The following is a 26,333-nucleotide window of genomic DNA, read 5'->3' as shown; positions in this document are numbered from 1 at the left end:
AACGAGGCCATATAGATCTTTTTTTAAACTTGCGTTCCTCCAGAAGATGATGGTCTTGTGGGTTGTGTGTTAATTACTACCCTGTTGTTTCTCTTTTTAAAGCTATAAATAATGTTCTGTTTACCCACTTAATATGCTTGGTTGAAATGGCTATTAAATTATCACAGTCTTCAGAAGTTGAGTGCAAGTGTGCAACTAATACAATATATATTTTCCCGTCTTTCTAAGTCCTGGTCCCTACAAAACAAGCTCTGCGAAAATGTTTGAACAGAAACCATATCGAGATGAAATTTTGTATCCCCCCCCCATGAGGATCCATCTACAGAGGACAAATATTAAATTAGGACACAAGGAAACAGAGCAGGTGCTTGCCATGCATCTGTTGCAATCAAGTGAAAATTTGTGTAATTTGGGGTGCAGCTTCTTACAAGTGCACTATTCTGCTTCTCCTGAATAAATGTATTCAATGATTAACTGTATACCATGTTGCTTTCTGTGTACTCCATTTTCTATGCTTTGTTTTCCTCAGTTGCTGCTAATTTACAAAAAATAGTAGATGATCCCAAGGCCTTGAAAACATTAACCTTTAAGCTGGTAAGTACAGTACTGTGGTCAATAAAGTAATGTAATAAATAGAAAACAATTACTGATCTTTTGAGCCAGGTCTTCTTAATTTCTAGCGCTTTATTAGCTGCCTTTCTGCACTGAACATTGACCTTTTCAACATTTTATTACCCTACACAAACTGAAACAGGAAAGCAGAAAACAGTTTTAATGGTCTCTTTTTTTGAAAAAACAAACAGTTCACTAACTGGAAAGGATAATTTGCAGAAAACAGCACTACTTAATTGCGAAGAGAAAAAAACAAACTTGGCATATGTATCCAAAGACTCAACAGCTGCTCTTGAAGTTAAGCGACTATTGATGTCTCACGTTTATTACTTAGGAAAATAGCCAAGGCTTTCTGATTGGGACCAGCTGAACCAATGGCTCTACAGTATTTTCTATAAAGAGAGCAGAATCTGAAGTATTCTTTGTGGAGGGGACTTTCTGTTGTTTTGTGTTAAAAGCGCTGTGCTTGAATTGCAATAAGCACTGCATTGTTCCTGAGATCCAGAGTGCAGTAATAGCATGCCAGCACCACATGTTTAGTCAGATGAAATGGTGGCTTGCACTTCTTACACAGCATGCACTTAGTTGCACGGGCGCTGCTAATTCTCCATGTTCATAAACTTGCAGCTAAATGTGTCAATTCTTTCCTTGGTGCATAGTGGCTTGGATAGTAAGATAAGTTAACATAGAGGTTCATAGAAGGAAAGTTTGCCTTCCCCTCTGTCCCTCTGCAGCCACCTCAAAAAGCCTCCCCAGAGGACCCTTCTGAACAATTTGGAATGGGTTGCAAATAGCTCCTACCTGATGTGGGGCGTTTCTCCATTTGTGAGCGATTCTCCCCTTTCCCAGACCCCCACCACACCATTCGATACCGAGGAGCTAATGTTCTCTGCTCTATTTGCTAAGGGAGAGTGAAAGAAACAAGTGAGATTTATCAGCAAAACTGGAGAATTCATGGATCACTTGCCAGAAAAACGTTGTGCAGGTAAAAAGTTCCTGCTGCGGAGCCACCATTTTTAGTGATACATTTTGTAGGAGCCAAACTGGGAAACATGGATCTGAAAACTGTTTTCCTATCTTCTAATATTGTAGCTTTAACACGTATATGTCCAGTAATTTAAAATGGATCGCAGCGGTGGTTGCTCTAAAGAAGCGTTCTGGTGGAGCCAATTGACTAAGATCTGTTTAGTTGTGAAAGATAACTGCGACATGTGATAGGAAGCGACTGTAGAATGGCCCAGGTGAGAGGCTGTCATACAAAGCCATCAAATCACAATAACGGTCATTTATGCCAAGGCTGTGTTTGGGAGCCATTGAACCATAGATGTAATTGGTTTGTCGGGGCTATAATGTAATATGGGTGGCAGTCAGGTTACTCAAGATAAACATGAAGCCATGATGTAGCAACAGTTGTCTTAGCGATTACATACAGTTCAGAATTTAGTGCAATTCTTAGATGTTGAAAGGGGGATTGTGGTGGAGTAGCAGCCACAGTTAAAGCTTGCAATGAGTAGATTTCAGTAAAAAGTGTTTATTATTGGATGTGCTTCTGTATTACATTCTGCACAAAAAAAACCCCTCCTTTCAGCGCTTGGAATCAATAATGTACTTCATTTATTTGCATAAATGCAGTGCTTTTGCATTTAAAAAAGGTATTGTCTACATTGGGCTCTGAAGATAAGTGCTGCAGACACTATGGTGGGTTGCAATTTTAGATGCAAAAGAAACACAACTTACCTCATTTCTATAAGGCTTTATGGGGAAATGTATGGCCTCATTTAGGAAACAGTGCTTGGGAGGAAACTCTACAGTTATTTATTATTTTAAAAATGGTGAGCCACTAAGCAGCAAGGAAATTACTATGCTTATACTATATGGCCTGTTCCCAAATAAGGATTAAATAAATAAATAAAGCAATCCATGATTGCAATTTTACACGTAACATGAATTCAAGTGCCAAAATGTTAAGGCACCATGGCTGCTGTAATCACACACATTTCGCTAACGAAAGCTAGCTGGAAGGCTCTTGGCAAGTGGGTCCAGGGAGCAATTAATGCTTCTGTAGGGAAGGCCTGGCCTGATTGAGACGGCTGTAAGGCATCTTCTCAAGAGTCCCTCCACAGATGCAGAGGTATTAGATAACAGGAGTGTGTTCATAAGATAATTGAGAATGTGTGTGAGGGCTGGTCGACTCTGGTTGTACCTGAATGTAGTTGATTGTCTATCTAGATCAGTCTCTCAACTTTAGGTCCCCAGATGATGTTGGACTACAACTCCCATCATCCCTAGCTAGCAGGACCCAGCAGTCAGGGATGATGGGATTTGTAGTCCAACGACATCTGGGACCCCAAAGTTGAAAAAGACTGACATAGACCAAGGATGGGAAACTTTTTCTGGTTGGAGGGCCAGATCTTTTATCTCCTCCTACCCCTGGAAAGTTAAAGTTGACAGTTGGGCGGAGCCACTCCTGATAGTCACCTGATGTCATAGTGATGCCAGGTGATGTGTCCCTTTGAAGCCCTGATGGTTGGGAGTTTAATGTGAACTGCAGGGCTCTCAGAACCTGCCTTGCAATTCTCCCTCTCTTTTAGGCATCCAATAAGAGACATTTGTTTCTTTAGGCAGGCTTATTGAAATAGCTGGTATAAAATCTCAATTGTTCCCGGATTCTTTTTTTAGTTGTGAGGTGCTTTTTAAAAACTTCTTAAATTTATACAATATATGCTCTTGCTTCTTTTATCTTTTTAATGATATTTCAATGAGATATTAACAAAAAAAAGTTTTGCTTTTTTTAAAGACAACAACAAAATTATATTCTGCCTGCAATAGATGAAGCCTATTCAAGAGTGGCTTAAAATGGATATATTCACAGAACGATTAGGACATGTTAACACTTGGGATCATTGACACAGGGTAGTTAATTGCAGAAGTGCTAAATTTATGTTCTTGACAAACGTATCAGTCTCTGCTGATTTAAAATGTCGGACAACTGTGGCTTATTTTTCAGCTTGCCCTCAATAGGGAGAGGGGAGTGTGTGTCTCCAAGCTGTTGTTTTAATTAGTAATATTGATTCAAAGATCTATCGCATCTTGATAAAATAAACGCGAACTTGAGTTAATGAAGGTCAGCTACATTAGCCCTGTTGCATTTTCCAGGAAATTGGCTAGGGCAGGCTTGGAACAGGGGAGAAGTCCAACGCTGCATATTGAAAGGTCTTGCAATTTGAAACATAAAGAAAATGGTTTGCAGCAAGGAGTAGCCAACATAGTACCCTCAAGCTGTCGTTAGTCTACAATGCCTATTGTCCCTGACAACAACAACAACAACAATTTATTATTTATACCCCGCCCATCTGGCTGGGTCCCCCCAGCCTCTCTGGGCGCCTTCCAACAAAACACCAAAATACAATAACCTATTAAAAATTAAAAGATCCCCTAAACAGGGCTGCCTTTAGATGTCTTCTAAAAGTTTGGTAGTTATTTTTCTCTTTGACATCTGGTGGGAGGGCGTTCCACAGGGAGGGTGCCACTATCGAGAAGGCCCTCTGCCTGGTTCCCTGTAACTTGGCTTTTCGCAGTGAGGGAACTGCCAGAAGGCCCTCGGCACTGGACCTCAGTGTCTGGGCAGAACGATGGAGGTGGAGACGCTCCTTCAGGTATACTGGACCGAGGGAGCTTCAGTCACATTAGCTGAAGCTGTTGGGAGCTGGTGCCTTTCAGATGCTATGGGATGTATGTTGGCTATTCCTGGATTAACTACTAAACTTTTTCTCATAAACACACAGGTCCAACCCCCTTTTAACAGGTAGCCGCTGCCTGCTACCCATTCAGGTGTCATGATTCAATCTACATCCCCCACTCTTGTAGATACCCCTTTGGCAGTGAATATTAGCATGCAAGGGTTTTCTTAACACTTATTGGTGTTAGAAAGTAGGAATAGGAGTAGGATATATCCAGAGCTTTTTTTCAGCTGGAACTCAATTCCGGCCCCTCTCAGGTGGGCACCATTGCCATTCTAAGAGAACAAGGGAGGCATTCATGGTGAGTTCCAGCACCTCTTTTTCTAGAAAAATAGCACTGGATATACCATGAATAAATCCTTGCTGCGATAGAGACCAAAGGCTGCTTGGTTGAACTTAAGACAAGAGAGATATTTTGCTCCTTGTCTGTATTAGAAGGTGTAAAAAAACATAGTTCTCAACCCCCCCCCCCCCAGTAAACTTGTTAAGATGTACAGACAAGGGTCTAATATATGCTGGAAATGCTCAGAGGTTGAGTGATCCTTTATCCATACATGATGGCAGTGTAAACTTGCCCCAAAATTCTGGGGGATAGTTTATGACGAGCTCAAAAAAATTCTCCAGATCACATTTCCAAAACAGAAACAAAAAGCGGAAGATTTCCAATTAACGATCATTGGAGGTGAGATCCCCACAAAGGCTCATAACCTATTTCTCTATGTGACGGCAGCAGCCAGACTAGTATATGCCAGAAGTTGGAAAGGGGGAAATATACAACTAAAGAACAATGACGGTATAAACTAAAATAATTTGCAGAACTTGCAAATCTCACAGCCAAAATAAGAAATCAAGATGGAAAAACAAGAAGGGTGAATGGTACAGCTTTGGGGAATATTTTTAAAAAATTCGATACTAAAATCAATCTACAAGTAAGGGTAATTCTATAAACAACAGTTAAACACAATGAAGGAATAGGGGGAGAAAACTAGGGTGGAGTAACAAACTGATATGCAGCAAGAGCTAGGTTTGTTAAGAATGCCATGGAATGTAAGGTTGGGAAGTCTGCGCAAAATTTCTGTACAATGGTAAAATGTGCATAAATAGAAAAATGGAAAATGCACAGTTTTTTTTAAAAAAGTATAATGTGCATTAAATTAAAGAGGTTATGAAGATATTATGCAAGCATATAGATAGGTATGCCTCAACACATTATGGCTTGATGCCTATACGATATGCTGTGTATCTGTTAGATGTAACATAATAAAGGGCTTTAAAAATGCTTGCAAAACAAACAAACCATAGTTCTCCTTACACATATTGACATTTTTGTGGGGTATCCCTCCTCCTTTTTTCCCTCCAGGCTTCTGGCTGTGATGGTACCGAGATCCCTGATGAAGTAAAACTGATTGGGTTTGCTCAGTTAAGTGTCAGCTGATGCCAATCACTTGACCCCCGGCGAAACGGTGAGATTGCGAAGAGGCCAGCTTTACATTGCAAAGGAAAAATTTCAAGCACCACACACTGAATTTCTGCTTCATTCTCTAGCAATTCACCAAGTTGGAACCCAAGCAAAAGTCCACAGCTACACTGCTTCTGCTAACATTCCAAAAGCTACTAAATGTGTCTCTAGCAATCAGTTTGGATTTCCCTGAGTAAAAAAATAATAATAAACAGACAGATTGGAAATGTGCTCAGGTGGCTATGTATCCATTGGTTACAAAAGGAATTTTCTATCAGAGCTATTCTTAAATTAAAATAATAATGCAGTAATAACTATTTTAGTGGATGATACCAACTCTCTTTTGTTGTATGTAGAAATGAACATAATGGTAAATGCTAGAGTTTATTAGCCAAACTTGAATTCTAGTTTTAAAACCCAACTGTGAATTTTATTTCCCCCTATATTTATGCATTATACATCCTAGGTGTAAGAAATTGATTTCTTCCTCTCCATTTCTTGATTTATGTGCTTATTGCAGTTAAACATGTTTGTTTTAAAGAGTTTCAGGTTTATCTTTGAAGTACTTGTCACTATCTCTGGTTTCCCCCGTTTTGAACTGTTGTAGGCATTTAGTTTTGGTTTTGTTTGGTTTGTGTGTCCTTTTAAAATCCGCAAGTGGATTGTCAAGAGTGTGGGAGGTGCCTTGCAGATATTAAATGTTCTAAGACTGTGCCTGAAGCTGGGTGAATCTGAGCTCATCTCATCTCTAGGCCTGCCATGTCTAGATTGCTGAGTAATGAGGAAGATTTATTGTAGCAGAGACTTGAGACAAATATGGCCTACGTTCTGCTTTGTTGGGGGAGTCTACAAGCTGAGACCTTATAAACAGTTGCCATTAAGCTAAAAATGCCTTTACTTTGCCCATCTCTGATTTGGCTTATCTTTAAGGGATAGGAATTGTTTTATAATGATAAAACTTGAAGAGAATCTGAGCTTTACTTGAAATTCTGCAGAACACCCAGGTGGAGTGCAAATAATAAGAAAGGGCTTTGTGCAATGACTTAAAAGGTAAAAGATACAAAATTCTGTTACAAAACCTTTTTAAATACTTCAGACCGAAGTAGTCATACGCTTAACCTGTGGCATAGATATTTTGGAGCTAGTAAATGTTAGAATGATTCTCTAATCTGAAGCGTATTTTCAGAGAAGTGGGTTTCTTGGATGTTATCATGTTAAACAACTTCCTTGCTAAACTTAGATAAATGGCAGCTCTCTTAACATACTGGGGGGAATGGCAAATGTGTTATTTAAGAGTTATTTATAATGCCTTGTCATAAATGTTTGAGGTGTTCTAGAACCATTTGCATACAACTCATTGTAATTCCATTCCATTTTATTGTTTACACAATGATTACTCAAAGACTGACTGCAGAGGTAAAAGGAAAATAAAAGTGTATTGCACAAATAAGTTGTTGACTTTCCTTTAAGGGTGAAGCTGTGTTGTATTAAGTCAGAATTCCAAGTAACCGTGAGAGAGGAATAAAAAATTCACCTACCCCAGGTGACTGGTTACTGTCTCCAATTGCTGTTGGTTCAGTGTATATATGGGGCACTTCAAAATGCGCCCCACGTGTTGCACATGCTCAGTTCAAGAATGAGTCAGTCTAGCATCCTAACACTTCTTACCAACCAGAAGCAGTCTGCTTTTCTTCATCTTTATGGCGCCACCTTCATTGTTTTTGCTGCAGCAGACTTAACTCTGGAAGTTAACTCCATTTTCTTTCCATTTCCCGCTTTCCTTGAGTTCATATCATTTCTAGTTTTTTAGTAATTAGCAGTCAACCCCTGCACATGTTTAACTGGTGAGAAGCCTCTTTACTTCCATTTTTTCTTTTCTTTTTTGAGTTTTAGTTTTTCAAAAACAAAAACCACTTGTCATCACAGAACAATTGTTTAAAGCTGTTGTGTTAATAAGTACTTAGTTTTCTTTTTCAAAAGTTTTTTTGCGGGGAGGAGGCAAGGAATTCTAAAAATCCATTCCTGTGGGCAAGGAAGACCAGAAAAATGGGGGTGTTCCTCTATGGGAATTTATGCCAGAGCCTGTATACCACCACTATAGAGTAGGTAACAGGCAGTATTCGAGAGTAATGGTGCAGAGACAAAATGCTAAAGCTATTTAAACATTGCTATGAATGAAAACAGGGTTACTGCCGACTACCTTGAAATAAGAGGAAAAGCTGTTACCTGGCACAGACAAATGATCAAGGAAGAACACAATAAGCTCAGCTGAAGTAAGAGCACACATAGGAAATCAAACACCTATGGCTTTTTAATGAACCAGTTGACAGCTTTCTGCTGTTCAGTCTCTCCCCCCCCTTTTAAAGTAAAAATCAGAATAGTTTAGATATGTAAGCAGTGACAAAGCACCATAAACATTGCATAAGAAGCCTCTTCACTGCAACTCTATTTATTTATTTAATTCATGTATTTATATACCATCCTCTAAGAAAACAGAGCAGTGTACAGCAGCATAAAAAAAACCTTTAAAAGGAATACAGCACAATTGTTAAAATGACTGGCTGCCCAAGACATTTTTTAAACAGTTGCCTATTTATGTTGGCATAAGGAAGTCTTCCAAGGGTTTCCTGACAGTCAGAAGTAAAGATTCCTGCTGAATTTCTGCTAGAAGAGTTCTCCAAAGCATGGGACTGGCAACACTAAATGCCCAACTTTCTTCTGGGGCCATGGTGTAACACAAAATGGCTGCCATGTGAAAAAAGCAGAAAAAGAGACAGGACCATAAAAGAGTTGACACGCCCCCCCCCCGCCATTTCTTTCATTGGGGGTAAGGTAAAGGTAAAGGTAACCCTGCCCGTACGAGCCAGTCGTGTCCGACTCTAGGGTTGTGCTCTCATCTCACTTAAGAGGCCGGGAGCCAGCGCTGTCCGCAGACACTTCCGGGTCACGTGGCCAGCGTGACGAAGCTGCAGCTGGCGAGCCAGCACCAGCGCAGCACACGGAAACGCCGTTTACCTTCCCGCTATAAAGCGGTACCTATTTATCTACTTGCACTTAGGGGTGCTTTTGAACTGCTAGGTGGGCAGGAGCTGGGACCGAACGATGGGAGCTCACCCCGCCGCGGGGATTTGAACCGCCGACCATACGATCGGCAAGTCCTAGGCACTGAGGTTTTACCCACAGCGCCACCCGCGTTCATTGGGGGTAGGAGAAACAAATTGAGCAACCACTCAGAGAGAACAGCTATTTGCACCTCTTATTTCAGAAAGGAAGTAAACGAGGGTGTCCGGTCTTGGCATCCATTGAAACGTGGGCATGTGTAAGGGGGCACATTCAAAACAGGAGAGGCCAAGGCAGTATAGATGGGAACCAAGTGGGAAGAGCAATCTCTTGTGTAGTATGGATTTCAGGTGAGATATTTACCTTATGCAAGCATCCTGTGAGGTTTTGGTAGATAGCCTGGTGGTGCTTGTGGGTGCCATGTTGGCAGTCCCTGAAACAATTATCCCACAATGCTTTGCAGCACTGTGCTATAAGAAGACTTTGTTAGCCCGTGGAAGAGTTCACAGTGCATCACTAATACATTTTTTCTCCCCGAGCCTCTTTCTATGCAGCATTCCTGCAGAAATAACAGTGGTAGTCACCTGAACTCCTTACATAGTTACTATTGACAGAAGTAGAGGCCACGCTAATACCCAGAGAGCGAGCGCCTGTAATATGAAGTGAAAAGTCAACACCATCTTGGAAAAGTAAACTACAGCAGCTAATGCTCATTCATGCATTAATGATCAATGTAGAGGCGCAAAAGCTTTCAAAGGTTTTCTGAATACATAGAATGAAGCATTGGTATTGTTAAAAGCTGTTCACTTGAATACTAAAAAAGAGGAAAAATAACCAGTAAAGTTGTGTTAACATTAATTTACAAGATTTATATAACTAAGGGAAACTGACGCTGAGGTTGGAAGTGAAGATTGCTTAAACTGCAGGTGGTGGGAATGTGAAACCTTGAGGTGGCAAGATGGTTCACTTCCCAGAATGCAACACCTGAAGCCATTTTATCTAATGCTCAGTGTCTTTACTGAATTTAAATTGAGCTACAGCAGAAAGTTTGCTCAGTTTCATTTGTCAGGGGAAGAATACCCCCCACCCCACCCGGCCCCACAATTGTAAGAAACAGAAACATTTCACAATGTTGCATCTTGTTGATTTTGAGTCAGATGCAGTGGTGATTTTGTGTTCACAGACAATGTTTCTGCTCAGTTAAGACAGCTCACCTAATTTTCACATATCAGCCTTCATCAGCCAGGAGCAACATTTGAAGTCCATTGGAGTTTACTGAACATCACAAGTGTACACTGAAGCACACAAGGTGTGTTTTTCTTTGACTTGTCAACAGGTAGCAAGTGCTTGTGTAAGCCATGCTTTCCTATGTTATCGACTTGATGCTATAGCAAAAACCCAGTGGCTGAAGAAGGCTTTTGTGGGAAAGCAGCTGTCATGGACCTAACTCTTTGCAAGTGATCATGGGAAACCACATATGACGAATTGAACAATATATGGCCTTTTAAACTCTGTTTGTGGGGTTGTTGCTTTTGTTTCTTACTATGCTATATATTTTTGTGTTTTTATATTGTTAACTACTTTGTGATCCTTGGAGGAAGGACTGTATAGAAGTTGTTGTTGTTGTTGTTGTTGTTGTTGTTGTTGTTGTTGTTGTTGTTGTCGTCCAGTCTCGGAGTTATTGGCAGATAGTCCTCACCAGGAGCCACAGTGGGGAGAATGAAAATTGGTTTGCTTGAACTGCTAATAGCTTCAAGTATCCTGGAGGAAGGTGTGACTGGAACCCTGAGTGGGACTGATCCTGTTTCAGGGTGAGGAGGATATAGTACAACATCGCATTGCAGTTCCTGCATGTATAAAGCAGTATTGAAGGCTGCACAAACCCGTCCTCTCTTAAATTTATCCTGATGTTCTACATGATATGTTATTTGCACTCCTGGTAGTGATATGTTAGGTGTGGTTAGGACGTCAGTTTCTGTGGGAAAATGTGCTTCCAGCCATTGACTTAGAGCGCAACCGCTGAGAATTCAGAGGTTGGTCCCCCTTCCATTTGGCAAACTGCACGTGTGTCTGTTTTGCTGTTTGTACATTCTGTGAAGCTCTGATTCTGGACCACACGATTGTCACCAGAGATGATCTCAATTAAACTCGAGCCGTTGTTTTTCTCTGCTCTTTTCCAGTTGCTGGGGGTGTGTCCCACTGAGCACAGTGTTTTTTTGTGTGTGGAATTCAGCGATTCAAGTGGGTCTGTGGTAATTCATGAAGCAGAAACCGAAACCCACATAGCTGGTGATAGTAAAGTATACAGCGACTTGCCTCAGAGGCATGAAGTTGAGAGCATGACAGGCAGCTGTACGAGAACGGCAATACACAGGAGGAAAAGAGCAACATTAGTAAGCTGGCATTCCAAGGCGAGAAGGCCTTTCAAAGGCCAAATTTACATATCTCACACTGTGAAGGGGAATATCGGTGAGATCACTCTGAGTGACAATCAAAACCGAAAATGTGGACAGCGGCTCGGCTGGTTCATCGCAAGCCTGCCTCTCTAGTTCAGCTGGGTCTAATGAGCCTGTAGTGCAATTAGCGTAAAATTTGGCCCTGCTGCTTAGCATAAGAATTTAATCAGTCAAGAATGGGATAAAAGGTCAAAAGGAAACAGCCAAACACTTGTACTGCTGTGAATGCATTAGCCTTTCCTTGGTTGTGGTCTTTCTTGTCAGGGCTCCCAATTCCCCTGAGGGCACACAAAGTGCCTCAGATTTTGAAAACCTTTGCCAAAATTGCATTATGTGGTCAAATAATCTGCACGGGGCTGCCTGTTTATGCCTTTTTCATGCCCGGTATCTGCTGCTGCACAGACTGACCTGACCTCCTCACAAAGTGTCAGGCTGTGTAATAAATTTTATGTAGGAAACTAACTCCATTTGGGGGGAATAAATGAAAAGCGCAATAGCTCTGACCTGCTTCCCAACCTTTTATTTTAACTCCTAACTGCAGGGATCTTTGGATTAGTGCTCTCATCATCCCTGATTGTTGGCCGTGCTGGCTGGATCTGATGGCGAGTGGAAGCACTACGAGAAGGCCTCATTTTTGCCCTAAATAATACTTCTTCTGTGTCTATTTTGCCTTTTTTTGGAGGCATCCGCAGCTCTGCATGCAGCCCATATTCCCTCAGTGTGAAGGATATTACACTGTGTGAATAGCCCTAGAAAGGGCACTTTTTCCCCAGACGGAACTTTCTGGAACTCAGTTCCAGAACCTCTCAGGTGGGTGCCATTGCCATTCTAAGAGAACTAGGAGAGGCGTTCATGGGTGAGTTCCAACACTTGTTTTTCTTTCACGGTGAGTTCCATCACTTCTTTTTCTAGAAAAATAGCACTGCCCCTAGATAACCTGTGAGTTTTGCAGCTGGGCAGGGATTCATATGCAGGACTCCTTAAATCCAAATCGAGTCCTCTAACTGCTACCCTATACCGCTGAGCTTTCCAAACTGTGTGTCACGACACGTTAGTGTGTCGGCTGCAGTGTGTATGTGTGCCACACAAACGCTCCTCCCAGTCTTATAAGGGGTTAGTTTAACCTCCAGTTTGCTAGTAAAACTGAATTGCTGTGTTAAGAAATGATGCATGTCTAAAAAAGTGTGTCACCAACATGAAAAGATTGGAAAGCTCTGCTATACCGGTTCTCAAATAGCATCTGTGAATGTCCCAGTTTCAGTCCTCAGCATCTCCAGGTTGGGCTGGGAATGTCCCCTGCCTAAAAACCCTGGGGATTGACAGCCATTTGGAGTAGATAATGTTGAGCTAGAGAGACCATTGGTCTGACTCAGGAAAAGGCAGTTTCATATGTAGAGCCCGATCCCTTCTGAGGAGATCTGTGTCAAAAGGTACTGGGATTCTGAAAAAGCTACAGCTGCCCACGCATGGACTCTTAGATCACATATCCAATTTCAGCTGGAATTTCAGGGATGCTCTTGAAAGAGCAGGGAGCTTTGGCAAGGAATCTGTTTTTCTATACTTCCATTCTCTACATTTACTGACTCTCACATAATATCCTTCATATCCTTAAGTCCTTAACTTCTGTCTAATTTTTATTTCCTCTGGGCGAGTTGAAGAACAGTTGTATAATGACAAGTCTATATAGAAAACTTGCTGCTTTGTGTTTTGTTGTTAGTTTTACGGTATTTAAATTGGTTTCTTTTTAAATGTGAGCTGCTTTGGAGGTCCATTCTGAGAGTGAAAAGTGGCATATATTTTCCAGAATGCCTTCCATCTGCTTAATGTGAAGGTGAAGCGACTGATGGACGTCAGATTAGGTTACACATATACCTAATGCCTGCTAACTGACTCACCTTCTTGCATTATCTGTTATGCATGCTTTTTTATTTTCTGCTTGTGAAACATTTAATTGTGTTAATGTTGGCTCCCACCACATGGCTGCCCATCATTGTTCTCTAGGTGTGCAGTCTTCACCTTCTCAGAGCCATTCCTGTGAACTACCTTTAATCCAAACATGGATTTGGGGACCCTTTCTAATTTTTCAATCAGATTGGTGGTTGTGAATGATGCAGTTGTGACCCTCCTTAGATTAGACCCTACCCACCTGTTGTGTGTGCTTATAATAGCCACTTTTTAAAATCTTTTTGCCATCTTTGCTTTCTGTGATCTCTGCTTTCTCCTCCCTGGATTATAGCCACATGAACAATGCCACCCAGTTAGAGAACTTAACCCGGCAAACCAGGGTAAGGACAGATATTCAGCACTATATCTTCATTCTTCATTCTGTAGACATGTAAGAGCTACTTGTTCTTGAATTTGTGTCCATGAAAGTAGCTTTATTTTCATGCATCATTAGTTCTCTGCTAATGAACTGCAGGATTTGCCCGCCTAAGCAGGAACGGACCCCCCCCCTTGCAACCCTGCTTTTTTCCACTGCTAGAAAATGTCCTTTGTTTTTACTTGTCTTTCATTTACATGATGGCCCAACTGATTAGATATCCAGATTTAATGGCTGAGCACTGCGACACTCTGTAATTCATTTTGCCACTGTGAATAAACTCAACCTTACAGGGTACATAAAAACCGAGGTTTTATGGCTGTTTTTATGATTGCTGGATTGCTACTTGTCAAGCTTATATGCATAGCCAAGGCAATCAGACCTGCTCAATGAAACCAAGTTAAGTGAGAACTCCCCAATTATGGAAGGCCGGGGCAATGCTGGATCATCATGCAGATGAGACACTGAAGAGGTTCATTCAGAAAAGCTTATGCCCAAAGTCTTCTAAACTGCTGACAGGAGGGGTTTTTTGTACAAAAAAAAGGCCACGTGTGGGTGAATTCTTGCCACCCATTATACAAACATGCCTTTGGAAATGGCATCATTCTGTTATCTCAGTAGGGTACACAGAAGGCCATTATGGCAGCTTATGTGAAGATATGGAGTTATGAGGCAATTAGATACTCCTAGACTATTTTCTGCTCATTCCTCCCCTCCACCTGTTTCCCTGTCTGCCTTACTGTTCAAACCAACATTTCCCCTTTATCTCCTTTTGTTCTACAGTTATTAAATCCATTGAGCTTTCACTGGGGTATGTTAGGGAGTCGGTATTACTGAGATTTGTATTAAACAATGTAGATAATATTTTATCATGCAGTCTACCACACCTCTGCACCTGGTCAGTAGTTGAATGCCCCTCACCACTTGGCAGTTTCATACAAGCTATTCATGGCTCCCTACCCCCGTTTATATATTTTGCTCATTTCCTGTGTCTATGGTTAAATGGCTCCAGAATGCAAGTCTGTTATATCTGTTCCCCTCCCTCCTCCCCCAAAGAGAGTTCTTTCTTTCTGAATTCCTGGGTTTGTTTTTCAGCCTTCATTGGCGGGAAAACCATGTCCTCTTCAGAGTTAAATGGAATTAAGGTAAGTAGGGGAAACATCCTGCAGCCTTGGTTTCCATCTGAAATATTAAAAGATAATCCAGAGGTAATGAAGTGGGCTAAGCCATGATTTATAGGAGGGATTTTAAGTTATTTTAAAGATTAATAGGAAACAAACTATAAATCATCATTCCCACTTGCAAAAGCACTGTGTGGGAGTTGGGACAAATTAATGGTTCGAGGAGAAACTGAAGTGTCTTGTGTTTGTATGCTCATGTGACTGGGGGGGAAATTGAGAGAGAGAGCTCATGCTGGGCACAGCAATTTGGGATGCTTTGCTAAAGGAAAGCTTTGTAGCCACTTTCCTGGCTTTCAGTTGATATGCTTTTGCTTTGATGCTAAAAGCCACGTATCAGTCCCGTAATAATAACAAAGGCAGAAAACTCTTCTGTTTCTGTTTACTTCCTCAGACTACTGCTAAGATGAATTACATACACATTTTTAAAAATGAGGGTGCTGGGCTTCTAAACTGGATGTGTGTGTGTACTTGGAATGGGGAAATGGCCTGGTTAGTAACAGGCATGGTAAAGGTAAAGGGACCCCTGACCATTAGGTCCAGTCATGACTGACTCTGGGGTTGCGGCGCTCATCTCGCTTTATTGGCCAAGGGAGCCGGCATACAGCTTCCGGGTCATGTGGTCAGCATGACTAAGCTGTTTCTGGCGAACCAGAGCAGCACACAGAAACGCCATTTACCTTCCTGCTGGAGCGGTACCTATTTATCTACTTGCACTTTGATGTGTTTTCGAACTGCTAGGTGGGCAGGAGCAGGGACCGAGCAACGGGAGCTCACCCCGTTGCGGGGATTCGAACCGCCAGCCTTCTGATCAGCAAGTCCTAGTCTCTGTGGTTTAACCCACAGCGCCACCCGTGTAACAGGCTTGACTGACTGCCAAATCAACCTGGAAGAACTCATTCTTCCAGGGGAGTGGAAGCCATAGTCTTACGTCAGGGGTTGCCAATGTGCCACCCTCAGGCACACATGTACCCACAGAACAGAACAAAACAAAATAGAGTGGAATGGAACCAAACAGAACCTGAAGGCCCCCTCCAAGGCAGGTATGGATGATGGCTATGACAGCTTGGGCTTTTTCAGTGGTGGCCCCTAATTGTGGTATGCTCTCCCCAAGGAGACTTGCCTGGTGCTGACATTATCAGCTTTTTAACACCAGGCAAAGACATTCTTGTTCTTCCAGGCTGTTTGGTTTTTTTAAGTCTGATTTTTTAGCCTGGTGTTCCATCTTTCGGTAGTGTGGGGAAATGTGCATACAGTGGTACCTTAGGTTAAGAACTTAATTAGTTCTGGAGGTCCGTTCTTAACCTGAAACTGTTCTTAACCTGAGGTACCACTTTAGCTAATGGGGCCTCCCGCTGCCGCTGCGCCACTGCACGATTTCTGTTCTCATCCTGAAGCAAAGTTCTTAACCCGAGGTACTATTTCTGGGTTAGCGGAGTCTATAACCTGAAGTGTCTGTAACCCGAGGTATATCAATTATCTATATCTACGCACGCACATCTGTTCTATGTTGTGTTGTTCATGGATGAACACTCATAGTATGTCTGTTTTTTATTTTCCTGGCATTCTTGCATTTTACATCTTTGTAAGTCACTCTTAAGACTCTTGCGAAAAGCTATGAATACATTTACATAATGATGATAGATAAATAAATAAATGCATTCAATAGAGCTTACTGCTGAGCAAATATGCACTTCACCTTTCTCAGCCTGTTTGCTCCCCTTGGTGGCCCCTGCTCAACTGTTTTCACCTTTCTGAATTAGTGACATGCGTAATCCCACCCAGTTATGGATCTTCAAACTGTAAACACAACAGCACAGTATTATATTACATAACTAAGCACATTTGGCTACAAGGGGTTACACGATGATGGAAGTGAGGGCAATATAAATGAATTTGCAAATAAAAAGCTTGACTCCCAAGCAAACAACTGACTCCTGATATCCTTGAGTTGAGTTTAGGTCATCAAGGCTTTTGAAAAAATCCATTTATAAGCTATGCAATATATAAACCTGTCTCTTACTCCATTTATAAGCATATCCTAAAGGCTTGGGGGAAGTCCCAACGGGACTTATTAGGAAGCAAGTATTTTATGATTGCAAGCTTACTTTCTGATGTGAAATGAAATCATGTCCATACCATTGTGGAACTTTCTATCTGGCTCCAATGTAGCCAGCCTCCACATCATATCCTTTGCCAATGAACAGAAGCAGTGGTCACAGGAATTAGAAATCAGATCATGGTTTGGTTGCTCAGTAAGAAAGAAAACATCAAACATACTAAAACCCTATGTGAAACTTAAAAAAACAACATGGCTTCTGGTAGTTATGAGCCACGTTGAGTTCCACCTTGATCTATCCATCTCCAGACTAGTTACCTTTGGCTATAGTCTTTGTCTGCTTGCCCCCTGCTAAACTTTCACAATGGTGTTCTACTGCCTTTTTAGACATGTCTCAGGGTATAGCTAGCTACCCCAATGATCCCCAAAGACCCAACAAGAATTATATGTATTCCCATAAAATACACAACAGTCCATAAAATAAGGCCCATTCATTTCAGAGCAGCCAAGTCCATCAGGAAAGAGAAGGGAGCCAATCTTTTCTTATTCCTTGAGTTTTCTAGAAAGTTCTGCTCATGTCTTATCTACCACATCCCCAAATGTGTGACCATAGGGAGGATCATTAAACAGCAGCCCTGTTTTTCTGAATATAAATGGAAAGAAATCCACAATTTTGCCTGGGTCAGAACAACATTAGGCATTGACAAATAGGCTGTCTGCTCTCTAGTTTTACAGCCAGAGGGTGAGATTTCCTCCTGTTTTCTTATGTCTTTGCTGTAAGCACCCAGGCTTACAAAATATGTCCACTAGATTTCAGCCATTAAGATCATGATAACGTTTTCACAGCCATTTGGTTGCAATATGAATTTTTAGCATATGTGTGTGTGTGTGCGCGCAAATATATATATATATATATATATATATATATATATATATATACACACACACAAATGCCTGCATATGTTAAAGCAACTGCTTGTAGCACAAAAGTGACATCAGCTGAGTGATATTAATGACAAATTGAAATGAGGCAGGGAAGCATAGATAAAGGTGTGCCTAAAATCACCCCTTTCTTCCATTCCAGAACTTCTTTATATTATTCCTATCCCATCCTGCCACTCCGTATTGTTGTTGGAATTTGTCTTTCTTGGAAGACAGTGCATCTCTGGGGGTGAAGCCAAACCTCTGTGTTAGGAGCACCGAAGTGACCTCCCTGGGGCACAAACAAGCCTGGGCAGTGTGTATGGAGGCCCTGGGCTGCTTAGATGACAAGACCCCCTCTCTTGGTCTCACTGATGAGGTCCAAAGGAAAGCAAAGCAATACATTTGGCACCAGCTTGGCTGCAGGAGTTGCTGGAAGAAGGAGTACAAGATGCCATCCAACCATCTTAGGGACTCCACCCTGGATTTGTGTAGGGTTTACTCCTTAGTCTTTCTTCTCCTGAAGATGTCCTGCAAGGCAGTGGAAGTTTAGGATCTGAGTTTTGGATGGACTATCTTCCCAGGTTGATGAGCCCCTTCTGCACCTTACTTCCTTCTACAGCACATTCAGAAACCTCCTTCTAGACTGTTGGACCCACTATTGGTCTTATCTACTCAATCCGCTGGAGCCATTCTTCACATGCAGGGGAAGTCCCTAACTTACCAAGGGTTTAAAACCCATTGGCTACCCTCACCTGGTTTAGTCACCCAGTCGAAGCCATTTGAGGAGCTACAGGTGACAGCTGAGCGCAGGGAGGGGACTAAAGGTGGACAAACTACCCTAGAAGAAGCGCAATGTGTTCCCCACCAATGATACTAACCCTCCCCTAACACTCCATACTGTGACCTACAGAAAAGAACCAAGCATCAGTAGCACTTTTTGCTTTTAGCCTAACAATGTCAACAGTAAAATGTGAACTAGTTTCACTCTGCATCACTTTAATGTTGAGAAGTTAAGTATCCAGTCACCATACATGGTACTCTTACAAAGTTCTGGAAGCTTCTAGACAGTTGCTCCAATGTATTTAAAAGTGGAACCCAAATTTTTCTGAGTATCAGTCATTCTTACTCCTGTCAACCTCAGAATATACACGGGAGGGTTTGAATCTGTTAACTTCATCCAGATCAGAATATGTTCATCTGTTCAGGTAAACATGAAGACCTATAGAGCTCAAGTAATTTGGACGTCATTAAGAGACTTCAATGGGGAGAAAAGCCAAGGCCCAAAGACATCTTCTGCTCTTGGGTACATTCAAGACTGAATTATTAGTGTGTTTTAAGAGTAGGTGTCTTTTTCTTTTTCTTATTTTAATACCTTACAGTTACAACAGCATTAACAACACAATTGTAACTTTTGTGAAGGGATTTGTGCCTTTACAATTCCTATCTGATGTATAGTTCCATTTGCAAGTTTCCCAATAGCCAGCTATTCAGTGTTTAGAACCAGTAGGCTCTCCAAACTGTGGTCTGAAGAACAGCAAATAGCAAGTATCTTACCCCCTGCCATTGTCTTTCCAAAATGATGGCCGTACCTGTGTACTTATTTCAGAACACGCACACCCCACACATTGTACACTAAATAAATAAATTGGGTACATTATAAAACTGATGGGAGAGTATTTTGATGTGATGCATGCTTGGACAAACACATCAGCATTTTGGCCCCTTCTGTGAACTATTAAATTTGGTGGTATGCACAAATGCAATAACCAAGTAAATTAAATGTGATTTGCTGGATTCCAGCAGTCATCTCATTTTCCTCTCCAGGGCATTTTCAGTTGTTAGTCCTATATGTATTTGTGACACTTTGTGAGTATCTCAGCAATAATTTCTTACTTCCATTTCCCCCTTGCTCTGAATTACAGAGCATCTATACTCACTTGGTGGTACTTAACTTTGTTTATCTGTGAGAGATGAAACTTACCTAACTTTAATCTCTGACAATTTTTTCTCCTTTTTTCTGCTACCTTATTCTCCGTAATGACCAATTTAATTTTCTCATTAGAGCCATTGTATTTTATTAGCACTCCCCAGCATTTCATTTACTAGCGCCTGTGGAGACACAAACAATCAGTATGGATTCCCTCTCAAAATTAAAACTACCCACATCTCGATAACAATCTCTACACAGATCCCCAGAGATTCCTTGCACTCCTGTGTGACTGAATTCTTCTTCTTCCTTTGAAAGTTTCCATGGCTGAGATTCAGTTGCAACCACTGTGTTGTTTGTGTTCTTTTTCAAAATATTCCTCTGCTCCTTGGAAGTATGCGCCCTATGGTTCTCATCACCACTTCTAGGTTGGAAAGAAGGACTATGGACTCCCCTTCTTTGGATGTCTCCAGTTTAAGCCTGGACAACGGGTGTTTTCCCTTGAATGGGAATGAGTCCCACTCAAGACAGTGAGGCTTACTTATGAGTGGCTTCCAACATATATAAAAACATAACAAAAATTACACATGAAAAAGCTTCCCTATACAGAGCTGCCTTCAGATGTCTTCTAAAGGTTATACAGTTACTCATCTCCTTGACATCTGATGGGACGGTGTTTCATAGAGTGGGTGGTACTACTGAGAAGGCCCCCTCTCTGGTTCCCTGTAACCTCACTTCGCATGGTGAGGGAACGGCCAGAAGGCCCTTTGTACTGGATCTCAGTATCCAGGCTTATTCACAGCTGGTCCAGCAAAATGCTGTGATGGGTGATATCAAAAGCTGCTGAGGTATCAAGGAGAAGCAAAAGCCCCAAATGGGAAGCATACCATTAAAATAAGGGAAAATAAGATGAAATGTGAGTACACAACTCAGGGGCTTCTGTTTATAAAATGCACTGTAACCCATAGGAGCAATTCAATGAATGACAAACTTTGCTGGTGTGCATAAATTCAAATAAAATAGATTTCTGCGTGAGTTTATTGTGGTGTGTTTTGGAAAAGCTACTTGAGAACTACTAGGTACAAATGTTTACTTAGACGCCTGTCGCCGTACGTGATTATCCAGACAAGTGCTTGAGAAGAATTGCAATATGAATCACAAATAATTGTCAAGGAGCTGCCAACTATCTAAGCAGAGCCCTGCATTTGAAAGTAATGCGCAATCAGTGATGTAGTTCAAATGGATCTGTGCTGGGAAAATTCTCTCCTGTCTCTCTTACCACTAGGTAGAATTTCAAACATGCCATTGGCACTTCTCATTCATAGCCTTGCCATGACAATGCTGGGTTTTTTCTGGAAGCTGCAGCTAGGGCAGAATGAAGGGCTAAAGGCATTGGCTGGCCGTGTAACTGTGGAATATTTTCAATAGTCAAACCAGCAATGCATGTTTGCTAGATAGGCACATGATAGGAGTGGAAGCTCAAAGAGTTTCCCTCTAAGTTGCTAGAGAGAACTCTGAGAGCCATTGCCACTGTGCTCTGATAGGGGGAGTATGTAGCCATATATAGTCTCCTCACCTGGCTAGGCTCTTTCCTCTTTGACCTCATTGCATTAATGTAGAACACCTGCATGTCTGAGCTCCACAGCTCAGACACCATTTTAAATTGGACTAAAGCATGTCTTTGTAACTGGATTACCATTTTAAGCCTGCCTGTACAAAGCTGCTGTTATCGATTACTCTTCAACAAGTATTCTGAGTGAGTAAATGCTATTTTTACCTTTGAAAAGACTGTGTGATGACTGCTTTAGGGGGGGGGGGAGAAATACCAGGAGAATCGTCTGCCTTAAAGCATCCTGGATTACTTAAACTAAAAGGCTAAAACTAGCCTATCTAAGCTTCCCTTTTAAGCTGCAAAGGGTTGCACTCTGCTCAACTCACAAACATGAGGAAGGAAGGATAATTTCTAACAAATACATTCTCTCCTACCATCTATACACATGCCAACAATTACACCATTATTAAAAGAACTGCACTGCCTGCCAGTTTGCTACCAGGCCACGTTTAACCTTTTGGTATTAACATAGAAAGCCCTTAACAATTTGGGACTAGCTTATGTGAAGGAACACCTTCTGCCACATAGAATCTGTCCATTCATTGAAGTCAGGGCTTTTTTACAGCCAGAACTCACTGGAACTCAGTTCTGGCACCTCCAGTAGGCGCCATTGCCATTCTAAGAGAATGAGGGAGGTGTTCATGGTGAGCTCCAGCACCTCTTTTTCTAGAAAAATTGCACTGATTAAAGTCATCAGTTGAAGCACTCCTGACTCTGCCACACTCTGCAAAAGTTCATTTTGCAGCAAAGGGATGTGGGTGGCGCTGTGGGTTAAACCACAGAGCCTAGGGCTTGCCGATCAGAAGGTCGGCAGTTCGATTCCCCGCGACGGGGTGAGCTCCCGTTGCTCAGTCCCTGCTCCTGCCAACCTTGCAGTTTGAAAGCACTTCCAGCGGGAAGGTAAACGGCGTTTCCGTGTGCTGCTCTTGTTCGCCAGAAGCGGCTTAGTCATGCTGGCCACATGACCCAGAAGCTGTACGCCAGTTCCCTTGGCCAATAAAGCGAGATGAGCGCCACAACTACAGTGACCAGGATTATTTTGGGGGGAAGCCATGCACCTTAATTGGGCTTTCAGTGTATGGTGTATACTCAGGCTGTTTTATTGGAATGGCTTTTATTGAAAACCACATTAAGATGTTTTCAAAAAAGCGTCTCCAGCTAACTGACTGACTGACTAAATGCCTTTTGAATTACGAGAAAGGGAGAGGTAGATATCTATCTGTATCTCTCTCTCTCTCCACATAATGCTGGGAAACCTTGCTCCAGAGCATGATTTGGGATAACTAGCCACTTATAACCAACATGCTTAAGTCTAATTAATGCATGAAGGGGTTAAGACCATAGAATAAGCCGTCCTGCCAGGCTTAGCCAATGTCACCCCACCCCCGCTCACCTTGGGAGGAACGGCTATCAAGCTCTTTGTTCTTTCATTCCATTATGTGAACGCCTATGAATAAGAAGGTCTGAGATGGTTGCTTCAAGTTTAGAGTGCGCGGCTGACGGAAGCCATCTTTGTGATTCTATACAAATGATTTAGAAACTCTAACCACTTTGGAACCTAAGTTTTACTGCCTGTGTTTTCTGACTGCTGTGTGGAAAAGCACACAAATCTGACCTTTGAAGAGTTTGTAAGCAAAACCTTTTTTTAAATTTACCAAATGTGTGGTAGAGGGGAATCTTGGAAGCAACTCAGAAGGGGGTACAGTGGTACCTCTGGTTGCGAACGGGATCTGTTCCGGAGGCCCGTTCGCAACATGAATAGAATGTAACCCGCAGCAGCGCGTCTGCGCATGCGCGGGTTGCGATTCGTCGCTTCTGCACATGCGCGTGACATCATTTTGCGTGTCTGTGCGAGCTGCATAACCCGGAAGTAACCCTTTCCAGTACTTCCGGGTCGCCGCAGGACGCAACCTGAAAAAACATATCATGAAGCAAATGTAACATGAGGTATGACTGTATTTGAAAGGTCCAATAGCCTAATTTCCATGTGCTACTTTGCTGCATATTTTGTGATTTAAAATATCTGCTGGTGTTCTCCCATCAAAGAGTACATGCACCAGACCTGGATCTTAGGCATCCAGGAAGTCTCCTTTAATTGTACCTATATTTTTCTTTAACCAAAATCCAACATAAGGTTGGGCAACTTTTTGTCTGTGGAGGACTGCATCCCCTTGGGGAAAATTTGTCAGGGACTGCATGACATGTGTGGGAAGAGTCAAAGCCAAGTGTGGATGGGGCTACTCCTTTTCTTCTCACTTTCTGTGATCCCCTTTCTCTGATTGTCGAGTAGGTAATTCTGTTTTTAATAAAGTTTTATTATACGTTTTATCCTTGTTCTTTTAAAAAAAGAGGAAACTGAAAAACCCCTCCTCAAAGTTTAGATTGCTTTTTAGTTTTCATTGTGCCTTTCAATCTGTAGACATCAAATAAATTACGTCTGGTGTATCATCTGCAAAAAGTCTCTTAGTAGAATCTCTGAACCATTATGTAATTTATTGAACTTAATTAACACAAGCCAATATTTTACATAAGTAATTAAATGAGTTGAAAGTGTTGCACGACTCTCCCATCTGTTGGAAGCAACAGCTAAATTGCAGTACAAATTAAAACACATAGTGTATGTCTTCCATGTGTGACTATATACCATTTTTGACTATGTGTCTATTTACATATAAATTATGCTATTGAAATGCCTCGCAGTATATATATTCCTTATTGGGGCCCATTAGTTTTATTCCTGACTGTAGAAATGCTGATTCCAAGGAATATGGCGGTAAACAATAGAGCTTAAGGACCATTTAAACCAGCCTAACCTCCACCTTGACATCTGTTGAACTGTAGCTCATGGATTACTGTCGCCTTTTAAAGGTGCAACTGCCCATTGATCCTCCTGATTATATGCACCTCACATTTGCCCTCTATATTGTTTTGAAAAGCATCACTAAGCTGGTCTCATCAAACTACTCGTAAATTGTCAGATGAACTTTGGAAAATTTAGCCGTTACTGAAGAAGATTAATATCTATCATTAAAGTACCATGGAGTCATGCCAGTTTCACTGCCCATTCAGAATAACATTTAGGGAATAGTACATTTGGTGGATTTCTCTCTCAGTGTAGAGGGCACTCAAATGTCAAGTTGTTGTTGTTTAGTCGTTCAGTCAAGTATCTATCCACTATGTTTGTGTTCTGGCCTCCCCCAAAGCAAGGTTGTCCGTCCATCTTAAAACAAAATGGAAGCTTATAAACAGTTGTACTCGTTGCTATTTTTCTAGAAAAAGAGGTGCCAGAACTCACCATGAGAACTCTCCCTTCTTCTCTTAGAATGGCAATGATGCCCACCAGAGGGATGTCCGAGTTGTGAGCTCTGGCTGAAAACACACACCCTGTTTGTACTTCAGAATGGTCTCAAAAATATAAGAAAGCATTTCAGGCTGGAAAAATAAGAGCTTTGGAAGATGAGGATCATGAAAACGAAAAAGATGGGGCATGGTGTCCAGATTCAACAATGTCACTAAACCTTGAAATACAGTGGTACCTCGGGTTACATACGCTTCAGGTTACATACACTTCAGGTTACAGACTCCGCTAACCCAGAAATAGTACCTCGGGTTAAGAACTTTGCTTCAGGATGAGAACAGAAATCGTGCTCCGGCGGCACGGCGGCAGCAGGAGGCCCCATTAGATAAAGTGGTGCTTCAGGCTGAGAACAGTTTCAGGTTAAGAACGGACCTCTGGAATGAATTAAGTACTTAACCCGAGGTACCACTGTATACCTTGACACCTGCCAATATTCCCTCCTTGTTCAAGGCCAGTATTGGGATTTCGATGGAAAAATCTGTTTTCCTACATAGCAACAGCACAGGTTTGCTGCGTTCTCAGCAAGGTATATCTCAGCTTCCGCTGCATCTGGATTGAGTGGGCAGTGAAGAGGTACAGGGAGAACTTAGATTTAGTTCTCATCTGAAGGTGAACCTACCTAATTCACTCTCTCTGAAACAATACACAAATTGAAAGAACAGCCATCCACAACAGGCACTTTTCTGAATTTTGCAATGCAGTTCTCCAGCCAAGCAATGTTTTCAGAAATGCACAGTCTAGGGTAAACTGCATTTAAATGCATATGTTGGTGAAAATTGCTTTTAAAAATTGTATATTGGGCAAAATTTCATTAAAAAGGTATATTTTGGAAGAAGTTTGCACCAAAATTTCCAAGAGAACTTAAAAAATAAATTCATAACCGACATAGAAATGTGGAGAACTGAATTCAAGACTGGGAAAATGAGAAATGGAGGGGAAGTGAAATGGACAGGTTTTCCATCCCTTGGTCCTGTGTTGCTCATGCTGACTGACTGATGACCCATTGTACTTCCAAGGCAGCATATAGAGTAAAAGATATGAGTGTGGTAATTTAATCAGCTGCAACTCCTCAGAGAGCCAGTCAGAGAACAGTGACGCTGGGATGATCGAGAGGGGATCACAGCTGGATTTCAAGCTGCTGTGGCAGCGAAATAAAGAAACAAAAAAATCCATGGGGAAAGTGGACAACTCAAAGAAGGTGTACCAGACAGGGAGATAATAGCCTGCCCTCTGAACTGACCTGCACAAAACTCTATTTGTGCTTGTTAGCTCAGGTCAGGACTGGCCTCTGTGTCAGAAGCCCATTAACAAACTGGACACAGCTCAGAGGGCAACAGCCAAGAAGCCATTTCTGCTTCCTCTTTCCTTTCCAGTGGCAAGTCTGAGTGTGGTAATATTACTCCCAGCAGGTTTTGGACCTTTTTCTTATTTTATATATAGCAGGGGGTGGGATGAGGGAGGCCTAGCTTTCTGCTGAGGGGATAAATCTGTAACTCTACTAATTACGGGCATGGATGCAAGTTCCCTTGGTTCAATGCTGTTGGATAATGCTGTTGTTGCTTTGTAATGTTGTGTGTGAATGAATGAATGAATGGGTGTGCATTATGTGTGGGAATGGATATATGTAT

General features: G+C 41.8%; 2 protein-coding genes across 6 annotated transcripts in view; both read left to right on the top strand.

Annotated features, from left to right (window-relative positions):
- The window catches only part of STK39 (serine/threonine kinase 39), a 119,530-nt gene extending 113,514 nt beyond the window's left edge, over positions 1-6,016 (top strand). For all 5 annotated transcript variants that reach the window (XM_081175484.1, XM_081175480.1, XM_081175481.1 and 2 more), the window contains exons 17-18: positions 530-594; positions 5,713-6,016. In XM_081175484.1, the coding sequence (XP_081031610.1) occupies positions 530-594; positions 5,713-5,787 (140 nt within the window). In that variant the 3' untranslated portion in view covers positions 5,788-6,016. The remainder of the gene's footprint in view (positions 1-529; positions 595-5,712) is intronic.
- A 4,987-nt stretch (positions 6,017-11,003) lies between these two features.
- Positions 11,004-26,333, top strand: part of LOC308581530 (uncharacterized protein) — a gene marked incomplete at its 5' end in the record, with an annotated part of 84,933 nt that continues 69,603 nt past the window's right edge. Inside the window, 3 exons of the mRNA XM_081184034.1 lie at positions 11,004-11,264; positions 13,564-13,612; positions 14,743-14,792. Of these exons, the coding sequence (XP_081040160.1) occupies positions 11,004-11,264; positions 13,564-13,612; positions 14,743-14,792 (360 nt within the window). The remainder of the gene's footprint in view (positions 11,265-13,563; positions 13,613-14,742; positions 14,793-26,333) is intronic.

Source organism: Podarcis bocagei, assembly GCF_964188305.1.
Source record: "Podarcis bocagei genome assembly, chromosome: 1".
Classification (NCBI taxonomy): Eukaryota; Metazoa; Chordata; class Lepidosauria; order Squamata; family Lacertidae; genus Podarcis; species Podarcis bocagei.
Note: the sequence above shows the minus strand (reverse complement) of the source record. Positions and strands in the feature narration are given on the sequence as shown.